The 18,015-nt window shown below is 43.4% G+C and overlaps 1 protein-coding gene across 3 annotated transcripts in view; it reads right to left on the bottom strand.

Moving 5' to 3' along the window:
- AKT1 (AKT serine/threonine kinase 1) overlaps positions 1 to 16,311 on the bottom strand; it is a 123,956-nt gene extending 107,645 nt beyond the window's left edge. The window contains exons 1-2 of one of the 3 annotated variants that reach the window (XM_069734231.1): positions 16,045 to 16,311; positions 8,128 to 8,251 (exon numbers count right to left, since the gene is read on the bottom strand). In XM_069734231.1, coding sequence (XP_069590332.1) covers positions 8,128 to 8,173 — 46 coding nt within the window. In that variant the 5' untranslated portion in view covers positions 8,174 to 8,251; positions 16,045 to 16,311. Of the gene's footprint in view, positions 1 to 8,127; positions 8,252 to 15,745 lie in introns of all 3 variants that reach the window. The other 2 variants (XM_069734223.1, XM_069734240.1) reach the window with 2 other exon arrangements.
- Between the last annotated feature and the right edge of the window lie 1,704 nt (positions 16,312 to 18,015).

The raw sequence follows: 18,015 nt of genomic DNA, 5'->3' as shown, positions 1-18,015 counted from the left end.
ACATAGGGGATAAAATATCATTTTCGTGGAAAAAAAAATATTTTTTATTTTCACGGCTCTGCGTTATAAACTGTAGTGAAACACTTGTTGGTTCAAAGCTCTCACAACACATCTAGATAAGTTCCTTTGGGGGTCTAGTTTCCAATATGGGGTCACTTGTGGGGGGTTTCTACTGTTTAGGTACATCAGGGGCTCTGCAAATGCAACATGACGCCTGCAGACCAATCCATCTAAGTCTGCATTTCAAATGGCGCTCCTTCCCTTTCGAGCTCTGCCGTGCACCCAAACAGTGGTTCCCCCCAACATATGGGGTATCAGCGTTCTCAGGACAAGTTGGACAACAACTTTTGGGGTCCAATTTCTCCTGTTACCCTTGGGAAAAAAAAATTGCGGGCTAAAACATCATTTTGTGGAAAGAAAAAATGATTTTTTAATTTTCACAATGCTACATTCTAAACTTTAGTGAAACAATTGGGGGTTAAAAGTGCTCACCACACATCTAGATAAGTTCCTTAGGGGGTCTACTTTCCAAAATGGTGTAACTTGTGGGGGTTTCCACTGTTTAGGCACATCAGGGGCTCTCCAATCGTGACATGGGCTCCGATCTCAATTCCAGCAAATCTTGCATTGAAAAGTCAAATGGCGCTCCTTCCCTTCCGAGCTCTGCCATGTGCCCAAACAGTGGTTTACCCCCACATATAGGGTATCGGCGTACTCAGGACAAATTGTACAACGACTTTTGTGGTCCAATTTCTCCTGTTACCCTTGGTAAAATGAAACCAATTGGACCTGAAGTAAAAATTTTGTGAAAAAAAAGTTAAAATGTTCAATTTTTTTAAACATTCAAAAAATTCCTGTGAAGCACCTGAAGGGTTAATAAACTTTTTGAATGTGGTTTTGAGTACCTTGAGGGGTGCAGTTTTTAGAATGGTGTCACTTTTGGGCATTTTCTGTCATATAGACCCCTCAAAGTCACTTCAAGTGTGAGGTGGTCCGTAAAAAAATGGTTTTGCAAATTTTGTTGCAAAAATGAGAAATCGCTGGTCAACTTTTAACCCTTATAACGTCCTAACAAAAAAAAATTATGTTTCCAAAATTGTGCTGATGTAAAGCAGACATGTGGGAAATGTTGTTTATTAACTATATTATGTGATATAACTCTCTAATTTAAGGGCATAAAAACTAAGAGTTTGAAAATTGCTAAATTTTCATAATTTCCGACAAATTTTTGTTTTTTTCACAAATAAATGCAAGTCATATCGAAGAAGTTTTACCACTATCATGAAGTACAATATGTCACGAGAAAACAGTGTCAGAATCACCGGGATCCGTTGAAGCGTTTCAGAGTTATGACCTCATAAAGTGACAGTGGTCAGAATTGTAAAAATTGGCCCTGTCACTTAGGTGAAAACAGGCTTTGGGGTGAAGGGGTTAAACTTGCTGTGTTTTTTCGGCCCGTTTTTTGCGGCCCCAATGCATTTCTATGGGGCCGCAAGGCTCGTATTTAAGGCCATGAAATGATATTGAGTTTGCTTGATATATTTCATGGCTTACAGACACAGGGGGCCCCACTGAAAATCAATGGGGCCGCAAAAACAACGGAAGGTTGTTTTTGCAGTGCACCATGACTTCCAGTTTTGCGGACCGCCGTTTTTTCCAAAACTTTTGCCATAGTATTCGGAACACAAAAAGTGCCGATCCGCAAGTTTTTTGCGGTCCGTTACTGCGGCACACCATGAAAATTGCGGCAATACGGCCTGCAAAAAACCCGGTAAGTGTAAAAGAAGCCTAATATCACAGGTTAATAAAAGTGGAAATAAAATAGTAATATGACTTATTTAGAGCATTTAAAAAGCAGGTGGCGGAATCACGGGCGTTCTTGGAGGGTTCTCTCCCACCAAATAGAGACGCCATAATGATATGATTGAAGAGGTCTAATCACAGCAAATCCCACAAATAATGTATGTTCCTTACCCAGTCATGGATGTGTATAGGAGACAAACACCAGTGAAAGCGGTAAAGAGATGTTGTGGACCGTTTAAAATCAGCCATTTAGACCCACAACAAAAGTACCATAGAAAGTACCAAATAATCACTTATTAAAGAATATAAGAGCTGTCAAAAGCAACTTGTTGACCATCTACTATATAACTGTCTAAGGGTCACTTCCGTCTGTCTGTCCTTCTGTCTGTCACGGGTATTCATTGGTTTTCCTTGAAACTGCGCAGTGGATTCACCACTTGGACATGCGCACACCACTACGCCACCAACGGAGATCTGGGGGAGAAACCGCGCTGTCACCACGCCCATATGACCTGACCAGCGTGAGTGACAGCCCAAAACGGCGACTTTACAAAGGTATTTCGGCAGCATAGGTGGGGAATAATGGCTCCAAAATACACTAATGTAAAGCCCAGCTCTGCCCCTATTTAACGCTATTTTTAGCTCTTCTGGAAAAAACTGGGTGACAGGTTCCCTTTAAGGAGTCCATCCAGCCGGCTATACCATGTATGTGTGGTAGGTACCAAGTCCTTGGCGCTTTACACCACATATCTGCACAAGAAGAGGTAAATGGGGCACATGAGTTATTCCTAGGCAGTACGCTATTCCCAAGCCTAAAACTTCAATAATCCAGTCTGACTTGAGGCACTTTCCTAAGGAAAAACTGCATATATTTTCAAACAATGGGGGTTATAGTCGTCGTGAGCCTCTACCCCCTCACAAATCCCACTTTGGTGACACGCAGGGGCCGAGCCGTGACTCATCCATGTACTGAATGAGGCAGCTCAAACAAGGGAACCGATGACTCACGTGCGTCTCATACTACAGGATGGATTTTAACAAAGATTTCTACTTGCCATGAAGAGAAAAGAAAGTCATGTACAGAAGCTTCTGGCCTAATGCTGCACAGGCTAAACTCCATCCTAGGTAGTCAGCAAGGAGGAGGAACATGACTGCAGGGGACGCCACCATGACTGGACCACAGGTGTAGGGGGACATCCATAGAGGGACTTCCAAAACACAAAAGATCTTCTATAATCTGCTTTTTTGGACAAGACTATGACATCTACCAGGGCCCCCCGACACTGGCCAGAAAAACAAGAGAGTTATAGGGCCCGATCAGAAGGTGGACTTGGAGCTTGTGTCCCTGATCCCACGCTTCTTGCACAAAGCTACAGGGATAGTCGCCTAAATAACACTTCGCAACTATCTGGCAATAATATTTCATCACTGTATGGCGGTAGTATTCTATTTCTTGGGCACTATATGGTATGTTTTAAGAGGTTTCAATATGAGGTTCTGCACTAAACCCAAGGCGGTCACAAAACATGAGATAACGTGCTGCTCACAAGTGGGCCAACTGCTGGAACATCCCGCCAATCACAGGAGCGGTGTTCTGAAGTGGCACAAACATGGTACCACTCCATATTACACCAGGGAAGTACCAAGATCGTTAAGGGGCCAAGTTGTCAGATCACCAACGTATTAACTACCCTGCAAATAAGCGATCATTTACTTAAAATGTGATAAACCCTTTAAGAAGGGTTTGTCTACATCTGGATTTCATTAAAGATGTTGCCTTTTGCCTTCAGTAGCCTCTGTGTTGCCCTGTATTATCGGCTTCACAATGAGTTAACAGAGATTTGGTCAGTGAGCTCATTTTGACAGGACAGTTTGGGACTTTAAATTGGTATTTCTGAGCTCCTCTTAGCTGGTTTTGGACCGCAGAATTGAACAAAAGTTGGATGTGCAGGGAAACAAGGAGCCTCTAAAAGCAAAACTGTGCAAAATATTGGTGAAAAACACAGAATCTGGAACCGAGAATTGGACAGATTTCCCTCTTCAGTCCCCTAAAATTGGCAGCCATAGAACAGTCAGGAGACCTCCTGCCAAAATTACCAGGAGAGAAAGATCACAGGTGACCACAGTATCTAACAGACCTAGAATAAGACACTTTCCGTGCAACCCACTGCCCTATCTTGGCCAAATGTGCAATACTGCATGAATGAAATCAGCAGCTGCATTCTAGCAAAGCTGGAGACTTTGGGTTTAGTGCTCCTTTAAGTTCCTCAAAATGCTTTTAATTAGCGGATTGGGTTCAGAGCCAGGAGCTTGCCCTGACTTACAAATCAGCCTTGGAAGAGGAATTATTTCACAGCCTTTGATGAGGTCATAGTATTTTCCAGGACAGTGAGCGTGCACATACCTGTGCATCAAGAAAGCAATCTTAAACATGTCTGATAAAAGAAAAAAAAATTAAAAAAGGAATCCCAAAGAAAGTTCAAATTGGGCTCCCTGATTGGCCCCTGGTTACCATTAAACAATCCATTGGCTTCGTGTGTGTGCGCGCGCGCGTGTGGTCCTAACGGGAATTACATTTTTCCCCCAGACCCTTGATGTCATGGTGAACATCAACCGTGAAATCTAAAGGGTGAAACTTCTGCAACCAGCTAGCTCTAATTACAGTAACTACCTGCAGGTGTCTGCTGTGCAAACCAGCTGGCACTTACTGGGTAGAGTGGGTTCAGCATATGCAAATCTTTCCGAATTCAGCCGTACATATACAGTGGATGTTGGGAGAAGTTGGTAGATGTCAGCCGGAGAGTGGCCATTTGATACCGATTCCATAGACAAGTGCAGCGTTGATGGTACACCACTGATATAAGGCATTCAATAATAGGGATCACAAAGAAAGATCACAGATTTCAGGACCTTTGGGCTAACAAATAGTTAGCGAGTGTATTGCACCCCTCCTTTCTGTAATTCGCATCCCTCAAAAAGGACTCTGACATCCTACAACTCTACAGAGCACACAGTTCCCGACCTCCCAATTACACTTTGAACAGGTGTCCCCCATATCATAGGGTAGGACCTCAAAAATTTCCAGCAAGAACAATTGGAAGGTACCATTGCCTTCTCTATATTTTTCTAGATGCGAAGGGTATGAAAAATTAACACTTCACTGCCTAAAGTTGTATTATACATCTGAGAAAGTCTGCGAAATGCTTGTTCGGAAGATATCATGTCTCCCAATTCTCTCATACACATGCAACATCAACAGGGAGAGAGGAGAAAGTCACTGACAAAATCCTTAGCGAGCGGCTTTTCTTCTCTAAAAACAAAAATTGAAATTTTATGTGCCCAAACCTTCTCTGCCCAGTCATCATCCATTGGCAGGAGGCCTCCACACACATCCGATTATAGGGAGGTCACACCAAAATTGTCCGGTTCAGCAAACTTTCATCTATTGTGACTTGGGGCTTTGAGATCACCGAGCAACGTAACTAACCCTTTCATTACCGTAGACCACCAGGGATTGCAAAACAAGTGAAACGGTCTAAAAAGTGGTGAGTAGAAAGCCCTAGTCTTATCATTGACCAGGACCCCATGTTGGATAAAACAAGCTTTTTGACTAGCACCCGACCTTCTCCTTCCTCTCCAGTCTAGTGTGACTGAATTGACCTAATTTTAGTAAGTAGATAACTTTTACATATAAAAAAATTTGTAACCGAGTGATAATACAAGAAGATCATGATCTGAGACTTCTCATCATGACAGCCCTCACATTACACGACTGCTCATTGTCAGCTACAAAACTTCCCACACAGAATTCTCAAGGCATCTCCTTCACAAAGTGAGAAAAGCAACAAGAATTTGGAGGTACATGTGAACACTATTGTTCGCACCCAGTCACAAACACTTCTCTAGTTATCAAAGGGTTTTACCACCTCCGGATGACTTTCAATAATCGCTCGAGTCGTTCTGTATAGATAGAACAAAGTTCTGTGCGCGTATGAAGAAAATCAATGATTAAAAGGGTTTTCGAGTCACAAAATCTCTGTCCAGCTCAGAGCCGATATGACTACCAATGGTCCAGTTATTAATACCATTGAAAACGCAGATTTTGCTGTGGGAAGTGGTGGTCAGACTGGAATTAAACCTTTGTGGATGACTTCAGTACCACAGAATGTAGCCCCATTGGATCATCCTCTACGGGATGTCATGCTAAATGATCCCATGGTTACATCATTACTATGAGTCCATTTAAAATAACCAATATGCCATCAGCCTACTTTACAGTCTTTATGGACAACAAATCAAAAATAACCTTCCAAAAATACAAAAAAAAAAACACAGAGAGGATTTGTAACATATTTTGATGGACTGGAGGAGTCAATGAAAACAATTTGGATGCTTGAGAATTTTTTTTATTTTTTATTTTTTTTATTTCTATGTCATAGAGTTTAGAAGGAAGAGTGGACAACATTGTATTTCATTGGGCAGATACTGATCCACATCGATGCCATCAGTTCATTTAGGATTCATTAAACTAGGGGTGAAATGCCCGTGCTGTCTAGTCATTATGCGAGAACATTCTGGATACCAGCAGACAATAGGAATTCCAGTGGTTCCTATACTATACATTTTATTTCTCTCCATGTTCCATGCTACTTTAAAGTAAACCAAAAAAGCCCTATAAAGTCTGGAGTGTGTATCAGAAACTAGGGGTACTGGCACGATTAAATCAGGAGATCTTGCATTTCTGATGGTTGACAGGACACACAGACAGCAGTCATCGTATGGCTGACAGCTCTGCTCCGGCTACCCCATACACAGAAACACTTTCCTTGGCAAAGCGTTCCTAAGTTCTCCAGGAGAGAGCCGCTGTCAGACTCCCATCCTCCTCCAGACTCTTGGCAGCAGGTTATTTCAGCACCAAGTAAATGGATTGGCCATTGAAATTCCAAAGATTGGATCAGTCTCGCCCTCAACATTATCTAATGTGTATGAGGGCCTCCACTCTCTCCCCCCACAGATTGTTTGCAAATTCTGCTGAAATTCATGGGTAGACAACTTTTATAAAGTTAATGGGGACACAAACTTTTTGTTATCCCAGTGGATTCCAGCTGGACACGTCTTTGTTTCTCCCGGAAGTGAAAAATTGACTAAAACTTGCAAAAAATGAACAATACGAGCTACCAGCCTGGAATAGCCTTGGGAAAAGTCCCCAGCAATAGTCTAGTTTGCCAATTTTCTATCACGCTACCAATGACACTCTTCTATTGTCTAGGGAATGCAAGGTCCTCCAAAAGGACAGCCACAACAAAACGCTTTTGCGAATATAGAATGGGGCCAAGACTATTTGAATGTATATGCCCAAAAGGGGGTAACTAAACCAAACAACCATCTTAATGGGGCGCCAATACTTAACTATCCACATGATACAGCTGTCAGACGAAGGACGCTTCTGCAGATGACTTGCCCAACAGTCATCTCGGTTGAATACATGATTAAACACAAGAAGGCTTGTTTGGTTGAGCTGCTGTCAAACATCTTGGGTGGGTGCTCATCTCAGAGAGAAGTCTGAAGTCAGACAAGCTAGATCCTTGACTTCCCCGAAAATTGGTTGTTCGTGGCCCCCTTTCACACTGGACAATCGGCTGAACCTGTCTATATTGGAAAGTTCAGCCAACATTAGTCTAAGGGGGAGGTGGAGGCTTTAAGAGTCCTTCACTATTTGGAGGACATCACACATTCCTCAAATGAAAATCCATAAAAACCGTACGTCCTCATGACACACACCCAGTACATTTTGGGCATTGGCTAGGAAGCATTTATGGCTCTACATTTTAATACAGAGATCTTCAATAGGGAGGGTGAAATATATTTTATGTACAAGTAATGTGTAGAGTTTATCATGTCCATGCTATACCCACGTCAGTGGATCCACAGAGTTGATAACCAAATCTACAAAGGATTGGGTCATTGTTATGCTGATGCTGGTGGCAGTCAATGATTATCGGTCTGAAACTTGAATCGACATTTTAGAAAAAAAACTATTGTGGAGCTAAAGACACTCTGTACATTAACAGCCTCTCATCAGAAGCGGTCTATTAATATTCTGAGTACTCAATTTTTAGAGTCAAAACTTTTTTGGGATGGGATTTTCTTCCCCCCTCTCCACAGGAAAGAGGAATTTTCTTTATAGAAGGTTTTCCATTCCTTTTCTTTCTTTCAAGCCAACACCCAAAGGACGACTCTTAAAAGTGCACCATTCTTCAGTAGGCTATCGATGCCCACCCACAACATTACCATGAAATGTAAACTAGCCATAGGCTTTCTTACCTCGTTTGTGAAGCCAACCTTCTTTTACAATCGCTACTTCATTCATAATGACGGCAATGTAACCCAGTGGATCTGTTTCACCAAGATTTTGAGTGAAATCTATAGCAGCAAAGGTAACTTGTCTCTAAAATGCAAAAGAGAAAGAAAAAGATTAGGAAAAAAAAAGTGCCAGTGGTCTCACACAAAAAACAAACAAACAAAAAAAAGCTTGGTCTTTTGGCACCACATGTCAAACTTCTTGTCACAACTCTTGTCGGGTGTCCCAGGACCAGGGGCTCCTTCCCTGTTCCAAACGCTAGGGGCACCCTGCTTTCCGGATTACTTCTGATTGTGAAGACGCTGGGCCCGCATACCTTGTCTTAGCTCCCGAATACACCCTCAATCTGTACCCTTCCCCCATCCAGGGAAGAGGGGAGTAGTAGTGTACCATAATACACCAACCAGACTAACAAGGTAATACGATCAGGGATGAAGGAAAATACCAGTCATACAAATATATTTACACAAACAGAGATGAAAACTGGGAAGCGGAGGATGAGGTTAAACCAAAATATAAGAAGAAAGGGAATTATCACACTCAAAACCTAGCAACAGTCACAGATAATTCCACCAACCACCTTCTCCAATCATAACCAACGACCTCCAGACATGCAACAAAGCTATCCCTGACAATGAGTGCTGGCCAGGGCCCAGATAGATATATCTGGCTCCTGTCTGTAGCGGTAAACCCGTGACACTTATGTCACGAGACCCAACATAGATCACCCTTAGAACATCCAAGAAACCATGTTACTTCGCTTTCTACTTCACAGCCATTTCTTGGATATGTTTAGCCCTGTTAGTTTCAAGCTGAAGAGAACTTAAAAAAAATTGAAGATTTGAAACTGTGAAACTAACTATTAGGAAATTGTAAAACTTTCCATCACACATAAATAAGGCAAGAAAACTCCCCTCACTTCTGCATTGGAAGGAGAGAAGTGCCAATAATGTTGCATGGACACACGCCTGGCCAGCAGGTATCGTGAACCCGTCCTGGAAGCTCCTGTTGGTGCAACATCATCAGCAACTCTAACCAGCCAAAATGCAATCAAGAGGAGCTGGAGAACCCCTTTATTGTCCCTCTTTTTTGAACAGGGAAACAAATGTGTATTACTTAAATAAAAATGTCTACCTACACGCATGAAACATGTCATCTGCATCCCCAAGCCATTTTTTTTTTGCATTTTTTTCAGCCAACTCCATTAGAAGTTGGATTTCAATCCCGATCACAATGGCAGTACATCCCGTCTATTGGGCCATGGTCAGCTGGTAAATGTTTGCACGAATGCTGAATAAATACCAAACTTGTGTACAGTAAATACGCGCTCAATGACGTCTCCTTCAGATTAAACAAATCCCATTTAAATGATTTTCTCTCTTAAAACATCATTATATTTTTACTGCTCGCTAGAACCCTCGAGAGCTTCCTCAGTAAACAGTGGCAAATCATACCGCCTTTGTCTGCCTCAATAGTCGTCTGGGTGCGTGGTATGTGCCCATCTTGCAGCTGATGACAGTCATTGAACATTGCCGCCTAAGCTGGTTTCTACGAACGCCTTGCACTGATAACCGGTGCTCAAAAAATAAGTATAGCGGCAGTCAGAGGAATATGGGCACCTAGATTATACTGGCAGTTTGTAGTTGCTCTGAGGTATATAAAGGTCTCCACTCACCTCCCACCGTACTACTGAAATAACACGCAAGCTTGTCCAAGAAAAAAAAAGTGTATCTTACAGATATCTAATGTCTATGGCTCCCTTAAAGTGACTCCCATAAATGTATTTTTTTCCCCTGGTGTATATGCCACTGGTTTCCTGAATCCGGCGCCGTTATTCTTTTTGTTCTGCACTTCTCCGTTCCGGAGATATGGTCATCTCCTCTCTGTATGTAAATTGTCTTTTTACCTAAGTGGGCATGTGCCTTAACTCTTTAAACCACGCCCAGTTGGCTGAAAGGCTAGATTTAGATACGGAGGAAAAGAAGGCCTCATCTCAGGAACAGAGAGGCGCAGGAACAAGAGAAAAACAACGCCGGACTCAGGAGAACAGGGGCATTTACACCAGGTAAAGTAACATATTAGTTACATAATTAAGGCAAAGTTACAGGTTCTCTTTAAAAGGGTCTCTCACTTCTGTACCTTATTTTACAAGGGGTCCATGGAGGTAAAACACCCCCCCTCCTCCCCCCCCCCAAAAAAAAAAAAAACAAGAAAAAAAAAAAAGCACAATACATCACACACTCACCTCTTGGGTCCCCATCTGTGCCCCCTCTTCTTGTAAGGGGATATCACATGATAATTGCAGCTAATTAACAGGCACAGATCAGCTGCAGCTGACAGTCCATGCAGAAGAGATACAGTCACTACTCAGATTGACTGCAGTGGTCATCGAGATATCCCGCTGGAGGAGCATGCAAAGAGATTGGGGGGGGGGGGGGGACATGGAAAGAAGCTTTTAAAAAAAAAAAAAAAAAGCATATTTTTCTTATGTTTAGGCACGCGAGATTTGTCTCTTGTGCGTGCTGATAAAGTTTAGTGAAAAAAAAGTCCTATTGTATAGAATCAGTTTTTGGCACAAAAAACACAGTAAAACCTGATGCCTGCATTTATGCGCATTTTTTCACCACCCATTCATGTCAATGGGTGAAAAAAAGCTGAACAAAACCCATGAAAAAAGTGACATGCTCCATGTCCAAAAACCATGCAAAGCACAAAATACTGACAAAAAAACAAACAAACAAAAAAAAAAACAATGTGTGTGCATGAGATTTCTAAAATCTCATATACATAGCTGGTATTGAAAACCACGCTGAAAGAACGCCACGTGTGAACATAGCCTCATTGTTGTAGGACCACCATGGGCTCATCTGTAAAATAGAATATAGTGGACAACCCCTTGATAGGACTGCCCATGACCACTACGGCTCCATCGTCTCTAGACTGTACCATCGTATGTCATTGATTTCAGTTATTTTTTTTCTCAGCGATTTATATGGAATTGAAGAAAAAAAATAAATTAATAGGGGTTCTTAGTGTCTAAAAGTAAAAGATGTGTGTGTGTGTGTGTGTGCGGCGGGGGGGGGGGGGGTGTGTGCGGGGGGGTCTAAGCCAACAGACCCCCAACTTTTATTCTTTAACCAAATCACTTTCCTGAAAGGAGTCAACTTTTTAGAGTATTCTCCATAACATATTGGTCTGTGCCCACAGGTTTCATTAAAGAGGGCCAATCCTTTGCTTCATGGGAGATAAGCTGCCGCCATAGGTGCATGGCTCTAGCCCATTCTCCTGCACATCGCGAGAATGGGCGAGGGGGTTCGGAGGATACAGCTGCCAGACCAATATAATATAGCAGTAGCACAGTTAGATTTCCCTATATAGGATGAAGAGGACATGTCTTAGAGTGCAATTCTTAGGAGAGAATTTCAGCCAGGGAGGAATGATGGGAGATTTCAAAGTCTGCAGCAGTTTGAATGCTGCTCTGTAGTATTATAAAGGCTGCAACAAAAGTAATGTATTTACTGTCAATAAACCTACATGGTGACCATTTGAATGAATGATCGATTATGCCAGAGCGAAAGGCTTCATGGTACGTTGCTCAGAGTCAGACTAATAACACAGAAGGGTCCTGAGTGCCCCCGCCCTTTTAAGAAACCATAAGGCACATGTGACTTAAGTCCAGTCATATGAAGGAGGTGACGTCACATCTTGTGGCTGAGGGCCATAGTTATCTACAATGGGAATGATGAACCCATCCATATCACATCATAAGGAAAACCACAGGGTGGTCGCGTCCCTACAGAACACCACGACCATAAGGCCAAATCATCCACATATTTCCTCCATTTACAAGTAGGATAACGGGGGGGGGGGGGGGGGGCAAGAGGGGGGTATCATCCTGAAGGGATCATTGGGGAAAGAGCCAACAAAACGATAGCTTCTACAGGGGTCATATTGGAAGTTAAATACCCAGCTTCTCAGAAGAAGAAATGGCCAAGAAATTGTGGGGGGCACATTCTATGGGTAGGTACCAGGGAAGAGAAACAGGCCTGCTAGGATAGCCGCTTTATGGCTTATAGAGGGGTCCTAAGCAGAGGCCCCCCACATAGGAAATAAGTTGGGGATGTCTAATCAGTTCCCAGAGTCAAGAATCCTATTTTACAGTCAGATCGAATTATTTGCCGCCTCAATTAGATAAAACATAAGTAAGCGCAGGGTGTGCCGATGCCTGGAGCGACAAACCTGGACCTCTCGGTACGAGCAGCCGCGCCACGCTCAGGTTACAGACAGCAGCGGAGACTGCGCCTCTCATCTGATGAGCGGCACCGACAAGATTTGGCACCGCCGAATAAAAGAAAAGGAGCCGAATGGTCACGTTAAAGTACCTTATGGCAGATTATCAACTACATATACACCTGTCGAAGGGTGATAACACCTGCGTATTTTTTTGTATCCATAAATCTCAGCCTATTTGTGGGTCAAATGACCCGAGATGACCCCATTATAAGGATCCAGGTCATTAGATCAGGGGATTTATATACGATATGACAATAACTAAAAGGTCACATCATCAGACCTGCAGAACTACAATCTCCAGCATGCCCACCAGTAATTACTGGATTATCGTCTAGTCTCCACCTGCATAAGGCAAAGTGACATATTGGCAGAGGACGCAATACTCCATAACATTGAAGATCTGCCATTCTGGAGACTGGAAAAGCTGGGTAACAACTTTTAGTATGAAGCCAATTGTCAGGGAATGCTGGGAGTTGTGGTGTAAGGAAAGCTGAAGAACAGTGCTAGAAGATTAGACAGCGTCACAGCAGGATTGTATGGACATAGAGCGGAAGTACACAGTTTTCAGGAGTCTAAACCTGCGTCTGCCCTCCACCCCAATATGTCCTAAAAAGTTTCACTTTCACTGTAGAGAACTTTTTTTTTTAATCATTACAATCAGGCCGGTCATTATGTTTCTAATTTCAACAAGCGAATGTTTTACAAGTTACTCATCAGTCACTTGACTACTTTCAGTTTTTTGCCTTGGGGAAGGGGGGAGGTAGATTGTCAAAGCAAAGGAAAAAAGGACCCAATTATGTAGACTTTATGGTGTGGGGGGTAAAGTGTCACATTGGGGATCAAAGATGGTTGCCATCAGTGGAATGTGATTGCAGCGTCCAGGCCTTCCATCTTTCTGGTCAAAAGAAGGTTTCTAAGGCTGAAGATTATAGGGCAGAAAAACTAGGGTACTGAAAATTTGCAACATTGTGTCACTCCAATATGCTGGCATTGCTGACATCTCCCAATTTGGGACAGTTTCAACAAAACTTCTATGCTTCTGGTATAAAGTTTTAAAAAGTCGAAAAAATTTGGCCGAACGTTGTACTAAAGTTTTGCGACTTATGGCGTATTCATGCATTTTTGACCAGCTCAGATAAAGCAGGCAGTGCTGGGGCGGAACGAGCGGTGGTGTTCCTTATACCACAAATTCTACTCCGGCCCCTGATGACTGGAGTACGATTAGTGGCATGCCACAGTTCCAATGGTCCTGAATCATTAAGGTGTGTGCGACTGACTCCAGCATGCCCCCTTATCAAGATCGGCAAGTTAACCCCGGTCTTTACGAAAATCGGGGCCAATGTGTCCAAGCCCCATAAAGCCAGAACAACCTGAAGAAGCCCATTTTTACAGATGGCAGTTGTCAGGTGAACATATGGCAGATGCTCCCCAAACAGCAGTGTTTTTTTCAATCATTCATTGGAATCTGCTTTACAACACTAAAGGCGAGGGGTACGTGGTGACAAGTGTCGCCCCACCCAACATGGCATATAATGATCTCCTATGGTTGTGTTGCGACCTGCAACGTGGCTGTTTTATTTACAGCAAACTCAGAGCTCTAAAATTCTAAAATCGTTGATGTACAGCAGGTCGCAGACAGGTGGCACAAATGTTTTTGGTTGTGCAACTTGTCAGGGAACTGCTGTGGCGCAACGTTATGTAGCCCCAGACTAAGGTCTCATTCAGATGTCCATTTATTTTTTATTTTTTGCTCATATGTTGGGGGGGAAAAAAAAATAAAAATGTAAAAGCTTCTCCAACCCATGTTAAAACACAAAAATGGAACTAGTGTGTGGTCCGATATTTACATAGACCTACGGGAGTTGCATGGGTCATGCATAGAGATATAATAATAATAAATAATTTTATTTATATAGCGCAAACAACAAAAACAGATATGAAAAGAAAACTTCAACTAAGGGTACATGTTTTATCCAAAAAAAAAAAACGTTCGTGGAAATCAGACATCTGAAAAAAATTAAAAGAAAAGAAAAATCGCTGTTTAACTTGATCACACTTTTGGAGGTCATGACACTTTTTTGCAGCGATGTGTCAAAACTGCAACACAATGCTTGGGAATAAAAATAAAATTGCGCGACATACCTGCAGTGTGAACAAGTCCTTGCTATGTATAGTACAATATTGGGCAGTCGTCTCCAACCTGTAGCATTTCCAGAACTACAATTCCCAGCTGCAGGCCATCAGTGCGCGGTGGGAATTGTAACCTCGCACACCTGGAGAGCCTCAGGTTGGCAGACACCGCTCCAACCTTAGCATTCGTGGTTTCTAATTCTCATGTAAAAGCAAAAAAAAAAAAATATATATATATATATATATATATATATATATCATTAGAATGCAATAATGATTTGACGGCGTTCCATCACTTGGTTGTGACGCGTGTCAGGCTGGGGCTGTAGATCTATTCCATGAATGTCACATAAGGCTGAGCACCTACACACGAGCGCGCCTACCCCGTGACCCCAGGGTACGGTGCCAACCTCCATATACCGTACTCGACCCAACAAATCTACGCCTATTTTGCAGGTAAACACTGGCCGCCTTCCTCTTTCTATTCTCCTGGATTCCTAGAAGGCTGGGTACCAGGAGCAAAGGATTCGGCTCCACATAGCTGGCTGGTGGCACAGGCCGGAGTGGGATGTGTCATGGTGAAGCCAGCACAGCCATACATATCACAGTATGTGCGCAGGAAGTGGGCATAATTGGGAGGGGTGCATAGAACTGATAACATTAATGCTGGATGAAAAAAAAAGGGGTTTAGAATGTGGAGAATATGAATTATCCTCTGCTGGAACAATGGATACATTGTACACAAAGCAGCACAACAGGACAAGATGTTTATTTACAAACAATGTATCAAGCAGCGGATACAATGTATCTCTGGCAATGGATGGCTGTGTACTGGAATATTCATACAAGAATGCTCATTTCCTGGAAATCAAACATTGTTTCAGCAAAGACATGGGAGGAATAAGTATCCCTCCTGCATCACTATGGAATGATCTACATCCTCAGCAGTCTATGTGACAGGGAGGAGGCATCCTATACACTGGGCCTATGGGGGAGGTGGAGGCAGAAAACAAGCTCTGTAGACCCCACCAGGGGAGATGCTGGGCATGTGGACTGGCTCTGCAGAGGGTCCTGCACTGCTGGCTGATGCTTTACTATAGGGTGTGTGCATGCATCAGGAGACATACCAGGAGGAGGGATGGGGGGCAATTGACTTACATGGATGGGAAGAGGTATATAGGAGCTCTTGTCTGCAGGAGGAGGAGAGCCACAGGGCCTAGTGGTGGATTGCAGCCAGCTGAAGCCTCACCATCACCGAGGGGAGCATGAGAGGGAAGGGAGAGGAAAGAAGGAAGGAGGGGGGAGGAGAGGAGAGAGCAGACAGAGAGAGGGTGGGAGGAGGAGGAGGAAGAGGGGAAGGATAGGGCTGCTGCTGCTTGTAGTGTTGCTGCTGCTGCAGATTCAGCCCATTGATTGCATGGAGGGATGGGAGGATCAGTTGCTTTTTTTGCTGTCACCTTGCTGGGTGCAGTCTTCAGCCCTGGATCATCCTTGGTGCAGAGGATCAGCTGCTGCAGTCTGTCTCTTCCTCTCTGGTGGCAGCGTGTGTAATAACGTCTCTTCCTCCCTTCTGCACAGTGTGATCCTCCTCCTGCCTTCTCTTCCTTTCTCCAGCAGCCTCTCTGTGTCTCCCTTCTCTGCCTCTAAGATGACCTCTGGGTCCTACCGCCTGCAGCCGGCTCTCTCTGCTAGGAAATCCATCACTGCCCTGGCAGGGAGGAGCCTCTGATGTGTGTGTGTGTGTGTGTGTGTGTGTGTGTGTGTGTGTGTGTGTGTGTGTGTGTGTGTACGTACAGCGTGTGTGCATATATGTGTGTGTACACAGCAGGGAGGTGAGCTGTAACGTGTGTACACAGCAGTGTGTGTATATGTGTGTACACATCAGTGTGTATATGTGTGTGTACACAGCAGTGTGTATATGTATGTGCACAGCAGTGTGAATATGTGTGCACAGCAGTGTGTGAGTATATGTATGTGCACAGCAGTGTGTATATGTGTGTGTACACAGCAGTGTGTGTGTATATGTGTGTGTACACAGCAGTGTGTATATGTATGTGCACAGCAGTGTGTATATGTGTGTGCACAGCAGTGTGTATATGTATGTGCACAGCAGTGTGTATATGTGTGTGCACAGCAGTGTGTATATGTGTGTGCACAGCAGTGTGTATATGTGTGTGCACAGCAGTGTGTATATGTGTGTGCACAGCAGTGTGTATATGTGTGTACACAGCAGTGTGTATATGTGTGTACACAGCTGTGTGTGTATATGTATGTGCACAGCAGTGTGTAAGTATATGTATGTGCACAAGAGTGTGTGTATATGTGTGTGTACACAGCAGTGTGTGTGTATATGTATGTGCACAGCAGTGTGTGTATATGTGTACACAGCAGTGTGTATATGTGTGTGTACACAGCAGTGTGTATATGTATGTGCACAGCAGTGTGTATATGTGTGTGCACAGCAGTGTGTATATGTGTGTGTGCACAGCAGTGTGTATATGTATGTGCACAGCAGTGTGTATATGTATGTGCACAGCAGTGTGTATATGTGTGTGCACAGCAGTGTGTATATGTGTGTACACAGCAGTGTGTATATGTGTGTGCACAGCAGTGTGTATATGTGTGTACACAGCAGTGTGTATATGTGTACACAGCTGTGTGTGTATATGTATGTGCACAGCAGTGTGTGTATATGTGTGTGTACACAGCAGTGTGTGTGTATATGTATGTGCACAGCAGTGTGTATGTGTGTGCACAGCAGTGTGTATGTGTGTGTGCACAGCAGTGTGTATATGTGTGTACACAGCAGTGTGTATATGTGTGTGTACACAGCAGTGTGTGAGTATATGTATGTGCACAGCAGTGTGTCTATATGTATGTGCACAGCAGTGTGTGTGTATATGTATGTGAACAGCAGTGTGTGTATATGTGTGTGTACACAGCAGTGTGTATATGTATGTGCACAGCAGTGTGTGTATATGTGTGTGCACACAGCAGTGTGTATATGTATGTGCAGACAGCAGTGTGTGTATATGTATGTGCACAGCAGTGTGTATATGTGTACACAGCAGTGTGTGTATATGTGTGTACACACAGCAGTGTGTATATGTATGTGCACAGCAGTGTGTATATGTGTGTGTACACAGCAGTGTGTATATGTATGTGCACAGCAGTGTGTGTGTATATGTGTGTGCACACAGCAGTGTGTATATGTATGTGCACAGCAGTGTGTGTATGTGTGTGTACACAGCAGTGTGTGGATATGTGTGTGCGCACAGCAGTGTGTATATGTGTGTGCACAGCAGTGTGTGTATATGTCTGTGTACACAGCAGTGTGTATATGTGTGTGCACAGCAGTGTGTATATGTGTGTGTACAGCATTGTGTGTGTATATGTGTGTACACAGCAGTGTGTATATGTGTGTGCAC

Source organism: Ranitomeya imitator, chromosome 1 (genome assembly GCF_032444005.1).
Source record: "Ranitomeya imitator isolate aRanImi1 chromosome 1, aRanImi1.pri, whole genome shotgun sequence".
NCBI lineage: Eukaryota > Metazoa > Chordata > Amphibia > Anura > Dendrobatidae > Ranitomeya > Ranitomeya imitator.
Note: the sequence above shows the minus strand (reverse complement) of the source record. Positions and strands in the feature narration are given on the sequence as shown.